The following is a 19,983-nucleotide window of genomic DNA, read 5'->3' as shown; positions in this document are numbered from 1 at the left end:
CTTCTGGAAGTCTGTTTATCTTTCTCCACTTCCTACCCACCTTTCCTCCCGTTCTAACCCAGGCTCAGAGCTCATGCCCAAGGCCCTGTCCACCAGGATTGTGGGAGGCATCTGGTGGTTCTTCACCCTGATCATCATCTCCTCCTACACGGCCAACCTGGCTGCCTTCCTCACCGTGGAGCGCATGGAGTCGCCCATCGACTCAGCCGATGACCTGGCCAAACAGACCAAGATCCTGTACGGAGTGGTGGAGGACGGATCAACCATGACCTTCTTTAAGGTAGCTAGCTGGGCGAACCATTGGGCTGTCCGCGACAAGTTGTCTTCTGAGGCGTTGTGGTTGTGGAGAAACCAGTCCAAACTGTATTTTCTTATGCTGTTGAAAATATTGATATTTTTCACACAAGTTATTTTGTTGTTCTTTACATCGTACTTCTTGCAATGCCGTTAAATCAAGCATGGTAACACTTTATTTTACAAGGTCACATTGACATGGAAAGTGCTAGTCATTTTAATAGGTGTCTGCTGTGGAAAAAGGCATCTGCTCCAACTCAAATGTAACACACCTGATTCAGCGGGTTAAGGTTCTGATGAGGAGCCATTTAGTAGAATCAGGTATGCTATATTTGTGTTGGAGCGAAAGCTTGCAGGACGGCAGATCTCTAGAAGAAGGGTTGGACTCAACCCTGCTTTTATTCATTACTATCATTAGAAGAGTTGGAATTCATCTGTCACATTTTCTTCCTCCGGTCGTTTCTCAGAAGACTAAGATCTCCACCTACGATAAGATGTGGGAGTTCATGAACAGCCGGCGATCGTCAGTGATGGTGAAAGACATTGACGCAGGAATCCAGCGCGTGCTCACCTCAGACTATGCCTTCCTCATGGAGTCCACCACCATCGAGTTCGTCACCCAGCGCAACTGCAACCTCACCCAGATAGGAGGCCTCATTGACTCCAAGGCCTACGGAGTGGGGACACCCATGGGTAACGTCTATTGTCCTTGTTGTCTATATAGTCTATCATCCATATTGGCTAAATCGCTTATAACTCCTATATCCCCTTCTACCTGTCAATGGCAATGTATGTTATCGGGGTGGCAGGTAGCCTAGTGGTTAGAGCGTTGCACTAGTAACCGAAAGGTTGCAAGATCGAATGCTGACAAGGTAAAAATCTGACGTTCTGCCCCTGAACAAGGCAGTTAACCCACTGTTCCTAGGCCGTCATTGAAAATAAGAATTTGTTCTTAACTGACTTGCCTAGTTAAATAAAGTTAAAATAAAAATAAATATCAGAGCAAGCTGATAAATGAGGGTTGGAGTTTGGACTGTTGGAGACAGATAACTGAAAGGGTCAAACAAGGAAGTGTTATGAATGAGGTCAGGAGGTAAGGGTTAAAGTGAAGGGGAAATGGACAATAAGAAAGATTTAGGAATTTCACACAGTATCTAGAATTTCCCTACACATTAAGATAATTGTATTTGTGATGAACTTTTATTTTATTTGTACAACTTGAAATGTGAAAATACCATGCCTGACATAGATAACTACAGGATCACGAAGTAACAGTTTGAGCTCTGGCATTTCAGTTGGAATGTGTTAACACTGTTACACTTGACACGTACGGTATATGATAATCCACCACACATAACCAGCTTTTTCTGTTGGGACATCTTTTTTCCTTGGCCGGTAACGATTCTGTACAACAGAGAAGGTGCAGGGCCCGTATTCCTGAAACGTATCATATTTCGGATAATAATGAATAAAATCTAATGTAAATGCGGTACCTAGATTCTAGATCAGCACGCCTACTCTGAAACGCTTGATACAGCCCATACTGTATACTGTATGTGTGCAGGTCACATCTCATGGACTCCAGAGGAAACAGGAGGAAAGCTGTTGCTAGTGTTTTCTAATTCTAGGGTTAGTGATGAGGCTGCAGACAACTAGCCCTACCCCATAATGGCCATATCGATCACCAGCATTATGAACGCCATCAAAACATTCTCCCTTTTCACATCTGGACCTGTCCACTGTTGATTACCGTAATTTCCGGACTATTAAGCGCACCTGAATATAAGCCGCACCCACTGAATTAAAAATATATATATATTTTGAACATAAATAAGCCGCACATGTCTATAAGCCGCAGGTGCCTACCGGTACATTGAAAGAAATGAACTTTACACAGGCTTTAACGAAACACGGCTTGTAACAAAAATAAATAGGCTTTAACGAAACACGGCTTGTAACAAAAATAAATAGGCTTTAACGAAACACGGATTGTAACAACAACAACAAAAAATTGCAGTAAGCTTTAGTTGTCTTTTTGCACTGAGTCAATTCCTCACGCTGCTGTTTCCAACGTCTTATCATGGACTCACTAAGACCAAGCTCCCGTGCAGCAGCTCTATTTCCTTTTCCAACTGCCAGATCAATCGCCTTCAACTTGAAAGCTGCATCATATGCATTTCTCCGTGTCTTTGTCATGACGAGGGTGACAAAATGACTACCGTAATCAGAATGATGGGAAGTTTGAGAGAGCTCGATTTAATCTAAACAGTAAACAAAAAAGTTGTTTGACCTTAACCCGTTCGGCAATTTCATTGGTCTAATGAAAGCTTCATGCCGCCAAAAAACTGAGCACGTCACAGAATGTGTTTTTTTGGAGAAAATCAAATTGAAAGCGGGAAAAATCCATATATTAGCCACGTCATTGTTTAAGCCGCGAGGTTCAAAGCCTGGGAAAAAAGTTGCGGCTTATAGTCCGGAATTTACGGTAGTAGGGGTGGTTATGGGTCTGCAGGGATACTGTGTGTTGCTGATATGACTCTGCTGTTTTTGGTGGCAGGAATGCCGGTTCCAGTATCTCAGAAATGTCCGCCCTCCTGGGTATTTCACGCACGAGAGTATCTAAGGGTTTACATAGAATGGTGGGACAAACAAAAAACATCCAGTCAGCGGCAGTCTTGTGGGCGAAAACAGCTCGTTGATGAGAGGTCAGAAGAGACTTTCAAGAATCATGCAAGTTAACAGGCAGGTCACAAACAGGAAAATAACGGTACAACAGTGACAAACTGGCATCTCAGAACGCACAACTCGTCGGTCCTTGTCACAGATGGGCTACTGCAGCAGACGACCACACCAGGTTCCACTCCTATCAGCTAAAATCAAGAAGAAGCGGCTCCAGTGGGCACGCGATCACCAACACTGGACAATTGAGGAGTAGAAAAATACTGCCTGGTCCGATGAATCCCGGTTCCTGTTGCCTCATGCTGATGTCAGAGTCAGGATTTGACGTAAGCAGCATGAGTCCATGGCCCCATCTAGCCTGGTGTCAACGGTACAGGCTGGTGGCGGTGGTGTAATGGTGTGGGGAATGTTGTCCTGGCACAGGTTAGGTCCCTTGATATCAATTGAGCAACATTTCCATGCACCAAAGAATTCAGGCTGTTCTGGAGGATAAGGGGGGACTGACCCGGTACTAGATGGGTGTACATAACAAATAAACTGGCCACTGAGGGTATATTTCTATGTATGGTTATTAGTAGTGGACACTGATACTGATAATGGAATATATATATATATATATATATATATATATATATATATATATACACTGCTCAAAGAAATAAAGGGAACACTAAAATAACACATCCTAGATCTGAATGAATGAAATAATCTTATTAAATACTTTTTTCTTTACATAGTTGAATGTGCTGACAACAAAATCACACAAAAATAATCAATGGAAATCCAATTTATCAACCCATGGAGGTCTGGATTTGGAGTCACACTCAAAATTAAAGTGGAAAACCACACTACAGGCTGATCCAACTTTGATGTAATGTCCTTAAAACAAGTCAAAATGAGGCTCAGTAGTGTGTGTGGCCTCCACGTGCCTGTATGACCTCCCTACAACGCCTGGGCATGCTCCTGATGAGGTGGCGGATGGTCTCCTGAGGGATCTCCTCCCAGACCTGGACTAAAGCATCCGCCAACTCCTGGACAGTCTGTGGTGCAACGTGGTGTTGGTGGATGGAGCGAGACATGATGTCCCAGATGTGCTCAATTGGATTCAGGTCTGGGGAACGGGCGGGCCAGTCCATAGCATCAATGCCTTCCTCTTGCAGGAACTGCTGACACACTCCAGCCACATGAGGTCTAGCATTGTCTTGCATTAGGAGGAACCCAGGGCCAACCGCACCAGCATATGGTCTCACAAGGGGTCTGAGGATCTCATCTCGGTACCTAATGGCAGTCAGGCTACCTCTGGTGAGCACATGGAGGGCTGTGCGGCCCCCCAAAGAAATGCCACCCCACACCATGACTAACCCACCGCCAAACCGGTCATGCTGGAGGATGTTGCAGGCAGCAGAACGTTCTCCACGGTGTCTCCAGACTGTCACGTCTGTCACATGTGCTCAGTGTGAACCTGCTTTCATCTGTGAAGAGCACAGGGCGCCAGTGGCAAATTTGCCAATCTTGGTGTTCTCTGGCAAATGCCAAACGTCCTGCACGGTGTTGGGCTGTAAGCACAACCCCCACCTGTGGACGTCGGGCCCTCATACCACCCTCATGGAGTCTGTTTCTGACCGTTTGAGCAGACACATGCACATTTGTGGCCTGCTGGAGGTCATTTTGCAGGGCTCTGGCAGTGCTCCTCCTTGCACAAAGGCGGAGGTAGCGGTCCTGCTGCTGGGTTGTTGCCCTCCTACGGCCTCCTCCACGTCTCCTGATGTACTGGCCTGTCTCCTGGTCGCGCCTCCATGCTCTGGACACTACGCTGACAGACACAGCAAACCTTCTTGCCACAGCTCGCATTGATGTGCCATCCTGGATGAGCTGCACTACCTGAGCCACTTGTGTGGGTTGTAGACTCCGTCTCATGCTACCACTAGAGTGAAAGCACCGCCAGCATTCAAAAGTGACCAAAACATCAGCCAGGAAGCATAGGAACTGAGAAGTGGTCTGTGGTCACCACCTGCAGAACCACTCCTTTATTGGGGGTGTCTTGCTAATTGCCTATAATTTCCACCTGTTGTCTATTCCATTTGCACAACAGCATGTGAAATGTATTGTCAATCAGTGTTGCTTCCTAAGTGGACAGTTTGATTTCACAGAAGTGTGATTGACTTGGAGTTACATTGTGTTGTTTAAGTGTTCCCTTTATTTTTTTGAGCAGTATATATATATATATATATATATATACACACACTACCGGTCCAAAATTTTAGAACACCTACTCATTCAAGGGTTTTTCTTTATTTTTACTATTTTCTACATTGTAGAATAATAGTGAAGACATCAAAACTATGAAATTACACATATGGAATCATGTAGTAACCAAAAACATGTTAAACAAATCAAAATATATTTCACGGAAACATGGCTCACTCGGGATATGTTATCAGAGTCGGTACAGCCACCCAGTTTCTTCAAGCATCATGCCAACAGAAACAAACATCTCTCTGGTAAGAAGAAGGGCAGGGGTGTATGTCTTATGATTAACGACTCGTGGTGTGATCATAACAACATACAGGAACTCAAGTCCTTTTGTTCACCTGACCTAGAATTCCTTACAATCAAATGCCGACCGCATTATCTACCAAGAGAATTCTCTTTGATTATAATCCCCCCCCCCAAGCAGATACATCGACGGCCCTGAAAGAACTTCATTGGACTCTATGTAAGCTGGAAACCACATATCCTTTAACAAAACTAATCTGAAAACAAATTCCCAAAATTTTATCAGCATATCAAATGCGTGACTCAAGCTGGCAGCATTCTGGATCATTGCTACTCTAACTTCCGCAACGCATACAAAGCCCTCCCTCGCCCTCCTTTCGGCAAATCTGACCACAACTCCATTTTGTTGCTCCCAGCCTATAGACAGAAACTAAAACAGGAAACGCATGTGCTCAGGTCTGTTCAATGCTGGTCCGACCAATCAGATTCCAAGATTCAAGATTGCTTCGATCACGTGGACTGGGATATGTTCCAGATAGCCTCATACAACAACATTGATGTACACGCTGACTCGGTGAGCGAGTTTATTAGCAAGTGCATCGGTGATGTTGTACCCATGGTGACTATTAAAACCTTCCCTAACCAGAAAACGTGGATTGATGTCATTATTCGAGCAAAACTGAAAGCGCGAACCACTGCTTTTAATTACGGCAAGGCGACCGGAAACATGACCGGATACAAACAGTGTAGCTATTCACTCCGCAAGGCAATCAAACAAGCAAAGCGTTAGTATAGAGACAAAGTAGAGTCGCAATTCAACGGCTCAAACACGAGACGTACGTGACAGGGTCTACAGTCATTCACGGATTACAAAAAGAAAACCAGCCCCGTCGCAGACACCGACGTCTTGCTCCCAGACAAATTAACAAACTTCTCTGCTCGCTTTGAGGACAATACAGTGCCAATGACACAGCCCACTACCAAAACCTGTGGGTTCTCCTTCACAGTGGCCAATGTGAGTAAAACATTTAAACGTGTTAAACCTCGCAAGGCTGCTGGTCCAGACAGCATCCCTAGCCGTGTCCTCAGAGCATGCACAGACCAGCTGGCTGGTGTGTTTATGGACATATTCAATCAATCCCTAACCCAGTCTGCTGTGCCCACATGCTTCAAGAGGGCCACCATTGTTCCTGTACCCAAGAAAGCTAAGGTAACTAAGCTAAACGACTATCGCCCCGTAACACTCAGTTCTGTCATCATGAAGTGCTTTGAGAGACAAGTCAAGGATCATATCACCTCCACCCTACCTGATACCCTAGACCCACTCCAATTTTCCTACCGCCCCAATAGGTCCACAGACGACGCAATCGCAATCACACTGCCCTAACCCATCTGGACAAGAGGAATACCTATGTAAGAATGCTTTTCATCGATTACAGCTCAGCATTTAACACTATAGTACCCTCCAAACTCGTCATTAAGCTTGAGACCCTGGGTCTCGACCCCGCCCTGTGCAACTGGGTCCCTGACCGTCTGACGAGCCACCCCCAGGTGGTGAGGGTAGGAAACAACATCTCCACCCTGCTGATCCTCAACACTGGGGCCCCATAGGGGTACGTTCTGAGAGTTTGGAATCTGATTGATTGATTGCGGAATCAGCCCAGAACTACATGGAAGCAATAGGAAGTGCCAAAATATTCCTCAGCCCCTGTGTTTTTCAATGGCATAGGTTTAAAGGTAATACAACACATCAGCTATCCACTTCCTGTCAGAAAATGTCTCAGGGTTTTGCCTGCCAAATGAGTTCTGTTATACTCACAGACACCATTCAAACAGTTTTAGAAACTTTAGAGTGTTTTCTATCCATATATAATAAGTATATGCATATTCTAGTTACTGGGTAGGATTAGTAACCAGATTAAATCGGGTACATTTTTTTATCCAGCCGTGCAAATACTGCCCCCTAGCCCTAACAGGTTAATGACTTGGAGAAGATCTGCAAAGAGGAGTGGGACAAAATCCCTCCTGAGATGTGTGCAAACCTGGTGGCCAACTACAAGAAACGTCTGACCTCTGTGATTGCCAACAAGGGTTTTGCCACCAAGTACTAAGTCATGTTTTGCAGAGGGGTCAAATACTTATTTCCCTCATTAAAATGCAAATCATTTTATAACATTTTTGACATGCGTTTTATTTTATTTTTTTATTCTGTCTCGCACTGTTCAAATAAACCTACCATTAAAATTATAGACTGATCATTTCTTTGTCGGTGGGCAAACGTACAAAATCAGCAGGGGATCAAATACTTTTTTCCCTCACTGTACAGTGCATTCGGAAAGTATTCAGACCCCTTGACTTTTTTGTAATTTTGTTATGGTACAGCCTTATTCTAAAATTGATGAAATTGTTTTTTTCCCTCATCAATCTACACATAACTTCCCATAATGACAAAGCAAAAACAGGTTTTTAGAAATGTTTGCAAATGTATTAAAAAAAAATAATTAAATATGACATTTACATAAGAGTTCAGACCCTTTACTCTGTATGTTGTTGAAGCACCTTTGGCAGTGATTACAACCTCGAGTCTTCTTGGGCATGATGCTACATGCTTCGTACACCTGTATTTGGGGAGTTTCTCCCATTCTTCTCTGCAGATCCTCTCAAGCTCTGTCAGGTTGGATGAGGAGCATCGCTGCAGAGCTATTTTCAGGTCTCTCTAGAGATGTTTGATCGGGTTCAAGTCCGGGCTCTGGCTGGGCCACTCAAGGACATTCAGAGACTTGTCCCGAAGCCACTCCTGCATTATCTTGGCTGTGTGCTTAGGGAAGGTGAACCTTCGCCCCAGTCTGAGGTCCTGAGCGCTCTGGAGCAGGTTTTCAGCAAGGATCTCTCTGTAGTTTGCTCTGATCATCTTTCCCTCGATCCTGACTAGTTTCCCAGTCTCTGCCACTGAAAACATCCCCACAGCATGATGCTGCCACAGAGGAACTCTGGAACATCTCTCAGAGTGACCATCGGGTTCTTGGTAACCTCCCTGACCAAGGTACTTCTTCCCTGATTGCTCAGTTTGGCCCGGCGGCCAGCTCTAGGAAGAGTCTTGGTGATTCAAAACGTCTTACATTTAAGAATGATGGAGGCCACTGTGTTCTTGGGGACCTTCAATGCTGCAGAAATGTTTTAGTACCCTTCCCCAGATTTGTGCCTTGATACAATCATGTCTCGGACCTCTACGGACTATTCCTTTGACCTTATGGCTTGGTTTTTGCTCTGACATGCACTGTCAACTGTGGGACCTTATATAGACAGGTGTATGGCTTTCAGATCATCATGTCCAATCAATTGAATTTACCACAGGTGGACTCCAATCAAGTTGCAGAAACATCTCAAGGATGACCAATGTAAACAGGATGCACCTTAGCTCAATTTCGAGTCTCATAGCAAAGGGTCTGAATACTTATGTAACTAAGGTAGTTCTGTTTTTCTCTTTGTTATTATGGGGTATTATGTGTAGATTGATGAGGATTTTTTCTAATTTAATCCATTTTAGAATAAGGCAGTAACGTAACAAAATGTGGAAAAGGGGAAGGGGTCTGAATACTTTCCAAATGCACTGTATATATGTATAGTATATACCTTCTCAACAAGGGGAAGATTACCAACAGTTCAACTTAATCCTCAATCATTTATTTTGCCTGTAGCCGCCTTAACCTTCAAAATCCTCCAAAGCCACATTTAGCACCACCTTACCCCCTTATAGTACGATAACAGCAGGCCCCCATTTAAAAGATTGCCATTCAATCCACGCCTCCTATTCCCCACGCTCCCCTACGCCATCCCTCCATCCCCCTCCGTCACCCCTACTGACCTAAACTGTGATCACATTCATATTTGAGGCCAGACAGCAGCGGAGTGAGGGATGTCCTCATATGTTGAACATCTGTCAGTTAGTTGCGTATGCAGAGCGCGTCAACAGTAGAAGTAGCTCTCTCTGCCATTCAACCCTGGTTCCATATTCTGCCTCTCCAAGAATCCATCCTATTAAAGTGGCTCTGAATCATTTGAAATGTGAGCTGGGGGAGAATTAGAGGACTCTTGATGAATACTTGGGTGTGGGTTATTCACACACACATGCAAGGGCATACAGTCGTGGCCAAAAGTTTTGAGAATGACACAAATATTAATTTCCACAACGTTTGCTGCTTCAGTGTCTTTAGATATTTTTGTCAGATGTTACTATGGAAAACTGAAGTATAATTACAAGCATTTCATAAGTGTCAAAGGCTTTTATTGACAATTACATGAAGTTGATGCAAAGAGTCAATATTTGCAGTGTTGACCCTTCTTTTTCAAGACCTCTGCAATCTGCCCTGGCATGCTGTCAATTAACTTCTGGGCCACATCCTGACTGATGGCAGCCCATTCTTGCATAATCAATGCTTGGAGTTTGTCAGAATTTGTGGGGTTTTATTTGTCCACCCGCCTCTGAGGATTGACCACAAGTTCTCAATGGGATTAAGGTCTGGGGAGTTTCCTGGCCATGGACCCAAAATATCGATGTTTTGTTCCCCGAGCCACTTAGTTATCACTTTTGCCTTATGGCAAGGTGCTCCATCATGCTGGAAAAGGCATTGTTCGTCACCAAACTGTTCCTGGATGGTTGGGAGAAGTTGCTCTCGGAGGATATGTTGGTACCATTCTTTATTCATGGCTGTGTTCTTAGGCAAAATTGTGAGTGATCCCACTCCCTTGGCTGAGAATCAACCCCACACATGAATGGTCTCAGGATGCTTTACTGTTGGCATGACACAGGACTGATGGTAGCGCTCACCTTGTCTTCTCTGGACAAGCTTTTTTCCGGATGCCCCAAACAATCGGAAAGGAAAATGACTTTACCCCAGTTCTCAGCAGTCCAATCCCTGTACCTTTTGCAGAATATCAGTCTGTCCCTGATGTTTTTCCTGGAGAGAAGTGGCTTCTTTGCTGCCCTTCTTGACACCAGGCCATCCTCCAAAAGGACTTTGCAATTAATTGCAATTCATCTGATCACTCTTCCTAACATTCTGGAGTATATGCAAATTGCCATCATACAAACTGAGGCAGCAGACTTTGTGAAAATTAATATTTGTGTCATTTTCAAAACTTTTGGCCACGACTGTATACTCATACACACACAATGCACACACAATGCACACACACACACACACACACACACACACACACACACACACACACACACACACACACACACACACACACACACACACACACACACACACACACACACACACACCACATACACACAAACTTAGCACGACAGCGCAGAGCTCCTTTCTTTTCCCTACCTCCTTTAAATAATCAGATAATGAAAACACTAACATGGTTTCAAGTTGTTTTTCATTAATGAAACATAGAAATAAAACACCCAGTAAGCATTCATCTTGTCTTGGCTGGGTCTGAGGGAGAGTGTGTGTGTGTGTGTGTGTGTGTGTGTGTGTGTGTGTGTGTGTGTGTGTGTGTGTGTGTGTGTGTGTGTGTGTGTGTGTGTGTGTGTGTGTGCGTGCGTGCGTGCGTGCGTGCGTGCGTGCGTGCGTGCGTGCGTGCGTGCGTGCGTGCGTGTGTGGTAGCTGCCTAGGCCCTTGCAGTGTCGTGCTGTGGGTTAGGAGGGGAGAGGCAGGGACACAGCAGTGTCGTGCTGTGGGTTAGGAGGGGAGAGGCAGGGACACAGCAGTGTCGTGCTGTGGGTTAGGGAGGGGAGAGGCAGGGACACAGCAGTGTCGTGCTGTGGGTTAGGGAGGGGAGAGGCAGGGACACAGCAGTTCTACTCGGGAACTCTGGAGCGATTACTCTTCCTTTGATCACTGAGGCTCCCGCTGTGTCTTAATACTCTGCCGATAATTCCAGCGTTCTCCCACTGTCTGCGGATTTGGGGAGTTGTACTCATCTTGGCACATGGATATGGACACGTGCATACGTGCACACACACACACACACACACACACACACACACACACACACACACACACACACACACACACACACACACACACACACACACACACACACACACACACACACACACTCAAACACACTCTCTCTCACTCTCTCACACCCACACACACACACAGACATTCACACACACACACACTCTCTGGTAATTTATCAGAATCAACGGGAGCCCTGCTACTCCAGAACACAAAGCCCTTTGGCCCTGCTACTCCGGAACACAAAGCCCTGTGGCCCTGCTACTCCGGAACACAAAGCCCTGTGGCCCTGCTACTCCGGAACACAAAGCCCTGTGGCCCTGCTACTCCGGAACACAAAGCCCTGTGGCCCTGCTACTCCGGAACACAAAGCCCTGTGGCCCTGCTACTCCGGGACACAAAGCCATGTGGCCCTGCTACTCCGGGACACAAAGCAATGTGGCCCTGCTACTCCAGAACACAAAGCCCTGTGGCCCTGCTACTCCGGAACACAAAGCCCTGTGTCGCCAACGCCTTGTGGCGTTGTAATGCTAGAGAACAAGATGCTAATTCTGTAGCCTGTCTCCCAGATACTGTGAGGATTAGCAATTAATAGGATGAAGGAGGTGTGTTTCTATGAAAACACCATGACAGGTTATGCTCATAAGATAAGCAGACCCACAAGTTGAGCCCTGTTCCCACCATTGCTTGGTAAAACTACACTGTAATGGAAAACTGTCATTTATACACACATTTTTGGTATTATCAACATTAAAAAACTGAAATGTTTTACTGCAGCATACTGTAAATGATGGTGCATTATGTTAAAATGGCTGTATTTCTAATGGTACTGTAGAATACAGAATACAGTATCTTACCGTATCTTTGGAACCCAACACACCTTTTGACCGTTAATGGATGCATGGTATTGTTGTTTCTGGTTCATTAACATATTTTGAGGCTATAGTTGTTGCTCCCGTGAGTGAGTGGTTATAGTGCCTTATTCATTTGAAATGTTTAGGGGACAGATTGGAGTGGCAGCAAGTCTTAAACCTTAAATGGTTGAGCATTTTGCCATGTCCTTTGGTCTGTTTTGCCCTGTAGTCACTGCAAGTTTGGAAACCTTTGTCAAGGCCTCCAGAAGTGCAAGTGATATAAAACACCAAACGTTCATTAATATTCTGTAATGTCTAAACACTGCCAACCTGCTTGCACCAACCCATTGTAATTACAGTAAAATACTATGAAATACAAACCCCTCTCCTCAATGAATTTCATTCATCCATTCATTAATTCATTATTTCCAATTACGGTAGCATTGACTTCTTTTACAGTATAATAATTGTACTGTATTGTACTGTGTATCATTACACTATCATATTTATTTCACAGTAGGTGTACTGTAATATTAAATACAGAATTTTGCTTGTCACCGAGCCTATAAATTCATGGTAACCCCTTTACAGTGTAGCCACTGAACATTGACTAGCCTTTGAATTAAGATGAGATTAAATAAGATCAAATAAGATTAGAATTGTATTGATCGCCATGTAAGAAATGTGTCTGCAATATTAAAACATACAATACCAATACAGCCGAAACAGACACAACAACCATCATTCATTCATTTAACAAGCCAATCTGATGCCCTTTTTCTTGAAAAACTAAATCTGATCTTCAAACATTTTCTAACAAAATCACCATCGCAATGCATGCTATGTAATATATAAGCACTGAACAATACCTAGTCTTTAGATGAATTCACTTCAAAACTAATATCATTCACTTTGCAGTTTTATTTATTTATACAGTTTCTCAGATCTTCTGTCCTTTTTGTCCCCTCCAGGCTCTCCGTACCGGGACAAGATCACCATAGCGATCCTGCAGCTGCAGGAAGAAGGGAAGTTGCACATGATGAAGGAGAAGTGGTGGAGGGGTAACGGTTGTCCGGAGGATGAGAAGAATAAGGAGGCTAGCGCTCTGGGGGTGCAGAACATCGGGGGTATCTTCATCGTGCTGGCTGCAGGGCTGGTGCTGTCTGTGTTTGTGGCCGTCGGAGAGGTCCTGTACAAGTCTAAACAGAACGCTGAACTGGAGAAGGTGAGATTTATAGGCTTCGTAGAGCATTATATCACTGTAAACTAATGTACTGTTAAACTAAAGTTGATTTGGAATTTACGGTAACATACTGTACCTTTTTTAACAGTAACTTACACGTAACAGGCTGCCAGTAAGTTACCGTAAAAACATGATTTTCTTTTTACAGTGTAGGTGTCAAAGGGAAAACATATTTTAAGAAATGTTAGCAAATGTATTGAAAATAAAATACATAAATATCTCATTTACATAAGTATTCACACCCCTAAGTCAATACATGTTACAATCACATTTGGCAGCGATTACAGCTGTGAGTCTTTCTGGGTAAGTCTCTAAGAGCTTTCCACACCTGAATTGTGCAACATTTGCCCATTATTATTAAACAAATTCTTCAAGCTCTGTCAAATTGGTTGTTGATTATTGCTAGACAACCATTTTCAGGTCTTGCCATAGATTTAAATAGATTTAAGTCAAAACTAAATCGGACACTCAGGAACATTCACTGTCCTCTTGGTAAGCAACTCCAGTGTAGATTTGGCCTTGTGTTTAAGGTTTTTGTCCTGTTGAAAGTTTAATTAATCTCCCAGTGTCTGGTGGAAAGCAGACTGAACCAGATTTTCCTTTAGGATTTTGCCTGTGCTTAGCTCTGTTCCATTTCTTTTTTATCCTGAAAAACTCCCCAATCTTTAACGATTACCAGCATACCCATGACATGATGCAGCCACCACTATGCTTGAAAATATGGTGGGTCTTATAAATGTCTGATATTATTTCATTGTCAATCAACAACTGAGATGATCAGATAGATTGGTTATGATGTTATAAGGTTATGATGTTATGTTATGAGGTTACGATGTTATAAGGATAAAATGTTATGAGGTTATGATGTTATAAGGTTACGATGTTATAACATTACGATGTTATGAGGTTACGATGTTATGAGGTTAAAATGTTATGATTTTAGAAGGTTACGATGTTATGAGGTTACGATGTTATAAGGTTATGATGTTATAAGGTTACGATGTTTGATGTGATAAGGTTACGATGTTATAAGGTTATGATGTTATAAGGTTACGATGTTTGATGTTATAAGGTTATGATGTTATGAGGTTACAACGTTTGATGTGATAAGGTTCCGATGTTTGATGTGATAAGGTTACGATGTTATGATGTGATAAGTTACGATGTTATGATGTGATAAGGTTACGATGTTATGATGTGATAAGGTTACGATGTTATGAGGTTACGATGTTATGATGTGATAAGGTTACGATGTTTGATGTGATAAGGTTACGATGTTATGATGTTATGAGGTTCCGATGTTTGATGTGATAAGGTTACGAAGTTATGATGTGATAAGGTTACGATGTTTGATGTGATAAGGTTACGATGTTATGATGTGATGAGGTTGCGATGTTATGATGTTACGATGTTATGAGGTTACGATGTTATGATGTTATGAGGTTACGATGTTATGTGGTTACGATGTTATAAAGTTACGATGTTATGAGGTTACGATGTTATGTTATGAGGTTATGATGTTGTGTTATGAGGTTATGATGTTATGTTATAAGGTTACGATGTTATAAGAAATGTTATGTCCTCTAGGCCACCAAGGTGGTGGTAAAAGCACACTTTTCTCATGCTCTCTCACCCTCTTTTCTCATGTTCTCGCTCTGTCCTCCACATCCCTCTCCCCTCTTCACTTCCCACTCTTGTCCTCTATCCTTCCCCTCTCTCTTTGCCAGCTTCCTTTCTCCCCTATTCACCTCCCTCTTCCCCGTCCTCTCACTATTCACCTGCCTCTTCCCCATCCTCTCACTATTCACCTCCCTCTTCCCCGTCCTCTCACTATTCACCTCCCTCTTCCCCGTCCTCTCACTATTCACCTCCCTCTTGCCCATCCTCTCACTATTCACCTCCCTCTTCCCCGTCCTCTCACTATTCACCTCCCTCTTCCCCGTCCTCTCACTATTCACCTCCCTCTTCCCCGTCCTCTCACTATTCACCTCCCTCTTCCCCATCCTCTCACTATTCACCTCCCTCTTCCCCGTCCTCTCACTATTCACCTCCCTCTTCCCCGTCCTCTCACTATTCACCTCCCTCTTCCCCGTCCTCTCACTATTCACCTCCCTCTTCCCCGTCCTCTCACTATTCCCCTCCCTCTTCCCCGTCCTCTCACTATTCACCTCCCTCTCACCTCTCTTCTCTCCTCTGCCTCAACCTCTCTACAACTCTCCCCTCCCCTTTTACCCCATCCTCCTCCTCTCACTCCCTCTCACCCTCTACCAGGGTAGTCTCAATGTATCAGTGGGTTAGACCATGGTACTGACAAACTCCAGTGTGGGTTTGATTCCTGCATGGACTACATAAACTGATTATCTGTCAGTTAATGTTGCCAGTTCTGTACGTATTTTACCCTCAACCCTCTTCCTCCCTCTCCCCTCCCCTATCCCCCTCTCCAGCGCTCCTTCTGTAGTGTCATGGTGGATGAGTTGCGTGGCTCCCTGAAGTGCCAGCGGCGCCTCAAGCAGAAGCCCCAGCCGCCGGTCATCGTCAAGACCGAGGAGGTCATCAACATGCACACGTTGAACGACAGGAGACTGCCGGGCAAGGAGACCATGGCGTGATGGGGGTCAAAAGGTCAAGAAAAGGTCAAAAACACCCGTCAAGGTCAAACACACAACCAGAGGATCTGGAGGGGTTGAATGAATGTTGACGCAATGTTAACGTAACCCGAAACTATATTGCATTTGCCCCAGCTTTGGTAGTATGGTAGAGATGTTTCCTGTGGAAATGTAGACTGTCATCTCACTGTGACCGACGCTTTGTGAAAGAGACTTTTTGGAGGATTGTGGGGACAAGTTAAAGGATTGTGAGGTGGATGGATCTTTGAGATGGATCTCAATGGGGATTAAAAGGGAAGAACTCAAAATGCAGGTCTGTTGAGACTGTCTTCACAGTCAGTGACTTGACACACACACACAGAAACACACCTGTTCAGAGCATCACACTACACCTTGAGACCATAACATCCCAAGAAATGAGTTGTTGTTTTTCTGTTGATGTCATTTACACTATTGTCAAATCTGTGTGTGTATGTGTGTGTGTCCAGTCGATCAAAATGGATCTCACTACAGGTGATTATGATATGGAATGTTACAAAGTGCCAAATGTTGAATAAGAACTGTATAAAGAAAATAGAAAGGATAGCCAGTTTCTAAAATATGTATTTATTTCATTTTAAATCATTGATGTTGATTGATCTCCCTAATACTCATTGTTTATCTTCTGTAATGCCTTTATTGTGGCAGAGTTTGGCCATCATAAACAACTGACATATTACTTTCAATGCCTCCACAAACATGCTGTACAGTGTCAAAAATAACATTACAGTCTGCCATTTTGAGTCAATATCCACTGTTTAAAGGCAGGATTTCTACAACAACAACAAAAAATCTTTTTGTATGCAGACAAAGTTTTGTAGTACTTTCTATCAGAGTAGCATTCTCTGTGGACTTCACATTCTGTATGTAGCAGGTGCCAACTTGGGTGCCAACTTGGGGTGTCAACTCCTAATTATGACTACTGGTGATTCAGGGCCCTCCCCCGGTGTGGGGCCTTCTCACTGTGCCGTGTAGGGCCCCTCTCTCCTCCTCTGTCATAGGGCCCCACTGTCTGCTCTATGGGGCCGTTCTACAGCTGCCTCCCCATCTCCCTGCTAAACCTAGCTTACATAGCTACACAGTGGTTGTCTCAATCATTTGAACTCCTTTCCTCTATGACCACTGATCTGGTAGGACTTGACAGGTGGAAGCAAATTGGTAAAAACCTATCCAGTCTTTCATCTATCAATGGTCATGAAGGATGAAAGGTGTGCTCATTCAGAGTATGATGAAGTTGCCCCTAGATGCTGATAGTGGGTCACTTTTGCATTTCCCCACTAATGGTTAAAGAGTGGCTGAACTCACCGATTCCATATGTTTCTCTGCTGCTAATTAAGAAAAACGAGATTTGAGTCTTGGGGTTGTTGTTCGATGTGGGTGTGTTATGTTCACTTTATCGTACCCTTGCAGTTACTGTTGTTTGTCCCTCTTGAGTCACGGTAGCAACAATATAGCCACTAGCACTTCCTCAAAATAGTCCGAATTAATCTAAGATAAATCAAGAAATGTGTAATGAATTTTGACGTTTTTGCGAAGGATTTTTTTTTTTTTTACATCTTGCTAAGGTGTTTGGTGCAGTATTTCAAAAGTTAAAAGATGTGCATGAAAAAGTCAGTGGACTGCAGACAGTATTGAGACAGCTGCTGCTGGCTGCGCTCAGGGCTGATTTCTGAGAACACGTCTACAACTTCATCATCAGCAAGCTGTTGAGCTATCGTAAATAAAGCACAAGCTGCTACACAGTGTTTACCAGTGCCCAAAATCACTAGCTAGATAAGTTCCATCTCTGTGTATGTCAATGAAGCTCATTAGTAGTAGTAAGCAGGCAAATAGAGCCGGCAGGCCATGTTAGCTAAATCAGCTTATCAAGCCGCTGGCGAGTGGTGACGTGACGTGCTTCGGTACCGTTTCGTTTTTTACAACTTTCTCACTATCTATTACCACAGTGTGGGTCTGGCAGTCTGTCAGTCTGTCTGTCTGTTTATCTGGCAGTGTTTCATAGGGAATCACGTTACAAAACAGGTCGCGGCTGGACACAAGACGCTCGACAATGGGTTTTAATATTGACAAGTGGCAGTTGAGATGCAAGTGCGCATCATCTCAATTTCTTTTTGCCCAAAACACTTGCAGACACTATGAAACACATCAGAAAACAGTCACTCCTTAAAGGGCTTTGGGGCCAAGTGTTCTTTCAACGTAACATTGCTGATGTTTTGTCTTATGTGAACCAGTCCAAGTCCGAGGCGCTGCCTAATGGACAGAGTTGTCTCACTGTCTGGAGGTTCACTGCTATGATTGGATAGAGTGCAATCAGCGCAGCTGATTCTCCGTGCATTCTCCCTAGGTGTTACCATCCCGTGTTAGTGGGAAAGTGGGCATGTAATCCAAACCAAACGCTCATGTAATTTGTGACGACCTCAGTTACACAAATCTCACAAAATTCAGTTTTGGAATATACTGACCCAAATTATTCTACTTACACTTTTTAATCAAGTGGCACTGGAATAAATGTTTCTGACTAATATTGATGCCGCACAGAGAAGTTGTTTTTTGCGTTCAGTTGCCCTTTGAGGTTAGGATTGGGGAAGGGGAAGCTGATCCTGATCTGGGCCTAGGGGAAACTTCACCCCGGAGCGTCTCATTCCTTAAAGGGTCCATCCCCAGAAAAGAACATGCAAAATACAAAGGTTGATGTTTCTGAAAATATTTGTGCTGTACATGAATGAATGAAAGTAGAATTTATGAGTAATTTCAAGAAACCATTTAGGAACAATAGAGGGGGTTCCATGCGTTGTTTTTGTTCTACCAGTATTGCTTGTCATTTTCTACCTGCTAGATTCAGTGGTACAACGTGTAATGGTTGAATAATAATTTGGAAGATTTATCAGAAAATATCCAATTGTATTGTCCCCCCAGAAATTAGGTAATAGAATTTATTTGACATTGATGCAAGGTTTTACAAAAAATATATAATAAAAAAACTCATAACTATTCATTCGTTTTTGATACTATATTTATCTTTGTAAACTGTTTAACCTTTATTGTTGCTCTGTGTGTGTGTGTGTGTGTGTGTGTGTGTGTGTGTGTGTGTGTGTGTGTGTGTGTGTGTGTGTGTGTGTGTGTGTGTGTGTGTGTGTGTGTGTGTGTGTGTGTGTGTGTGTGTGTGTGTGTCTGTGTGTCCGTCCGTCCGTCCGTCCGTCCAAGATCAAATCTACATATTGTCTGATGTTCAACTAAGTCCACACAATTAAGTCATTCTGATGCATGAATAACAAGAACATGTCTGTGTATTCTGTCATAGGTCCCCACAGAGCGTGTGCGTGTATAGAACTCCTTGATAAAGCTTTCCTGTCCATGGGTCTCCACGGAGCCCTCCTTGGGGTGTCAGCGCAGGGCCATGGCTTCGTCACCACTGAGGCCCCTTCAGGGCCAGGTGACAGGGCAGGAAGGTGCCTGTTCTGCCTACACCAACCTTACAGTGGATCGACACCGGTTGGTAACAACATCATGGGTCAGTTAGTTATCGGGTACCTACTGTATTAGGGTACCTGATACTTATATAAGGACCTATAACACATAACATATTCAAAACCCGAACATACTGCATTCATAAGCAGTACATAAACATGTCATATATCCACAACTGTTTATACTGTTTGTCATATATTGCAGTTGTTTGATAGCTTATGCACTGCTTTGGATGCAATGTGTATGAGCTCTGAATATGTTATGAAGCTCTTAGATAGATAACCTTCAGGTTAGGTGTGTCGTGGAAATTTCAATACTGAGTT

The 19,983-nt window shown here is 43.7% G+C and overlaps 1 protein-coding gene across 1 annotated transcript in view; it reads left to right on the top strand.

The window, feature by feature from the left end:
- LOC106571163 (glutamate receptor ionotropic, kainate 2) overlaps nt 1-19,185 on the top strand; it is a 171,613-nt gene extending 152,428 nt beyond the window's left edge. The window contains exons 15-18 of the mRNA XM_045695592.1: nt 63-280; nt 762-987; nt 13,276-13,529; nt 15,992-19,185. Coding sequence (XP_045551548.1) covers nt 63-280; nt 762-987; nt 13,276-13,529; nt 15,992-16,156 — 863 coding nt within the window. The 3' untranslated portion in view covers nt 16,157-19,185. The remainder of the gene's footprint in view (nt 1-62; nt 281-761; nt 988-13,275; nt 13,530-15,991) is intronic.
- The last annotated feature ends 798 nt before the right edge of the window (nt 19,186-19,983 follow it).

The sequence above is a fragment of the Salmo salar genome, chromosome ssa15, assembly GCF_905237065.1.
Source record: "Salmo salar chromosome ssa15, Ssal_v3.1, whole genome shotgun sequence".
NCBI lineage: Eukaryota > Metazoa > Chordata > Actinopteri > Salmoniformes > Salmonidae > Salmo > Salmo salar.
This window is presented reverse-complemented; position numbering and strand designations above follow the sequence as displayed.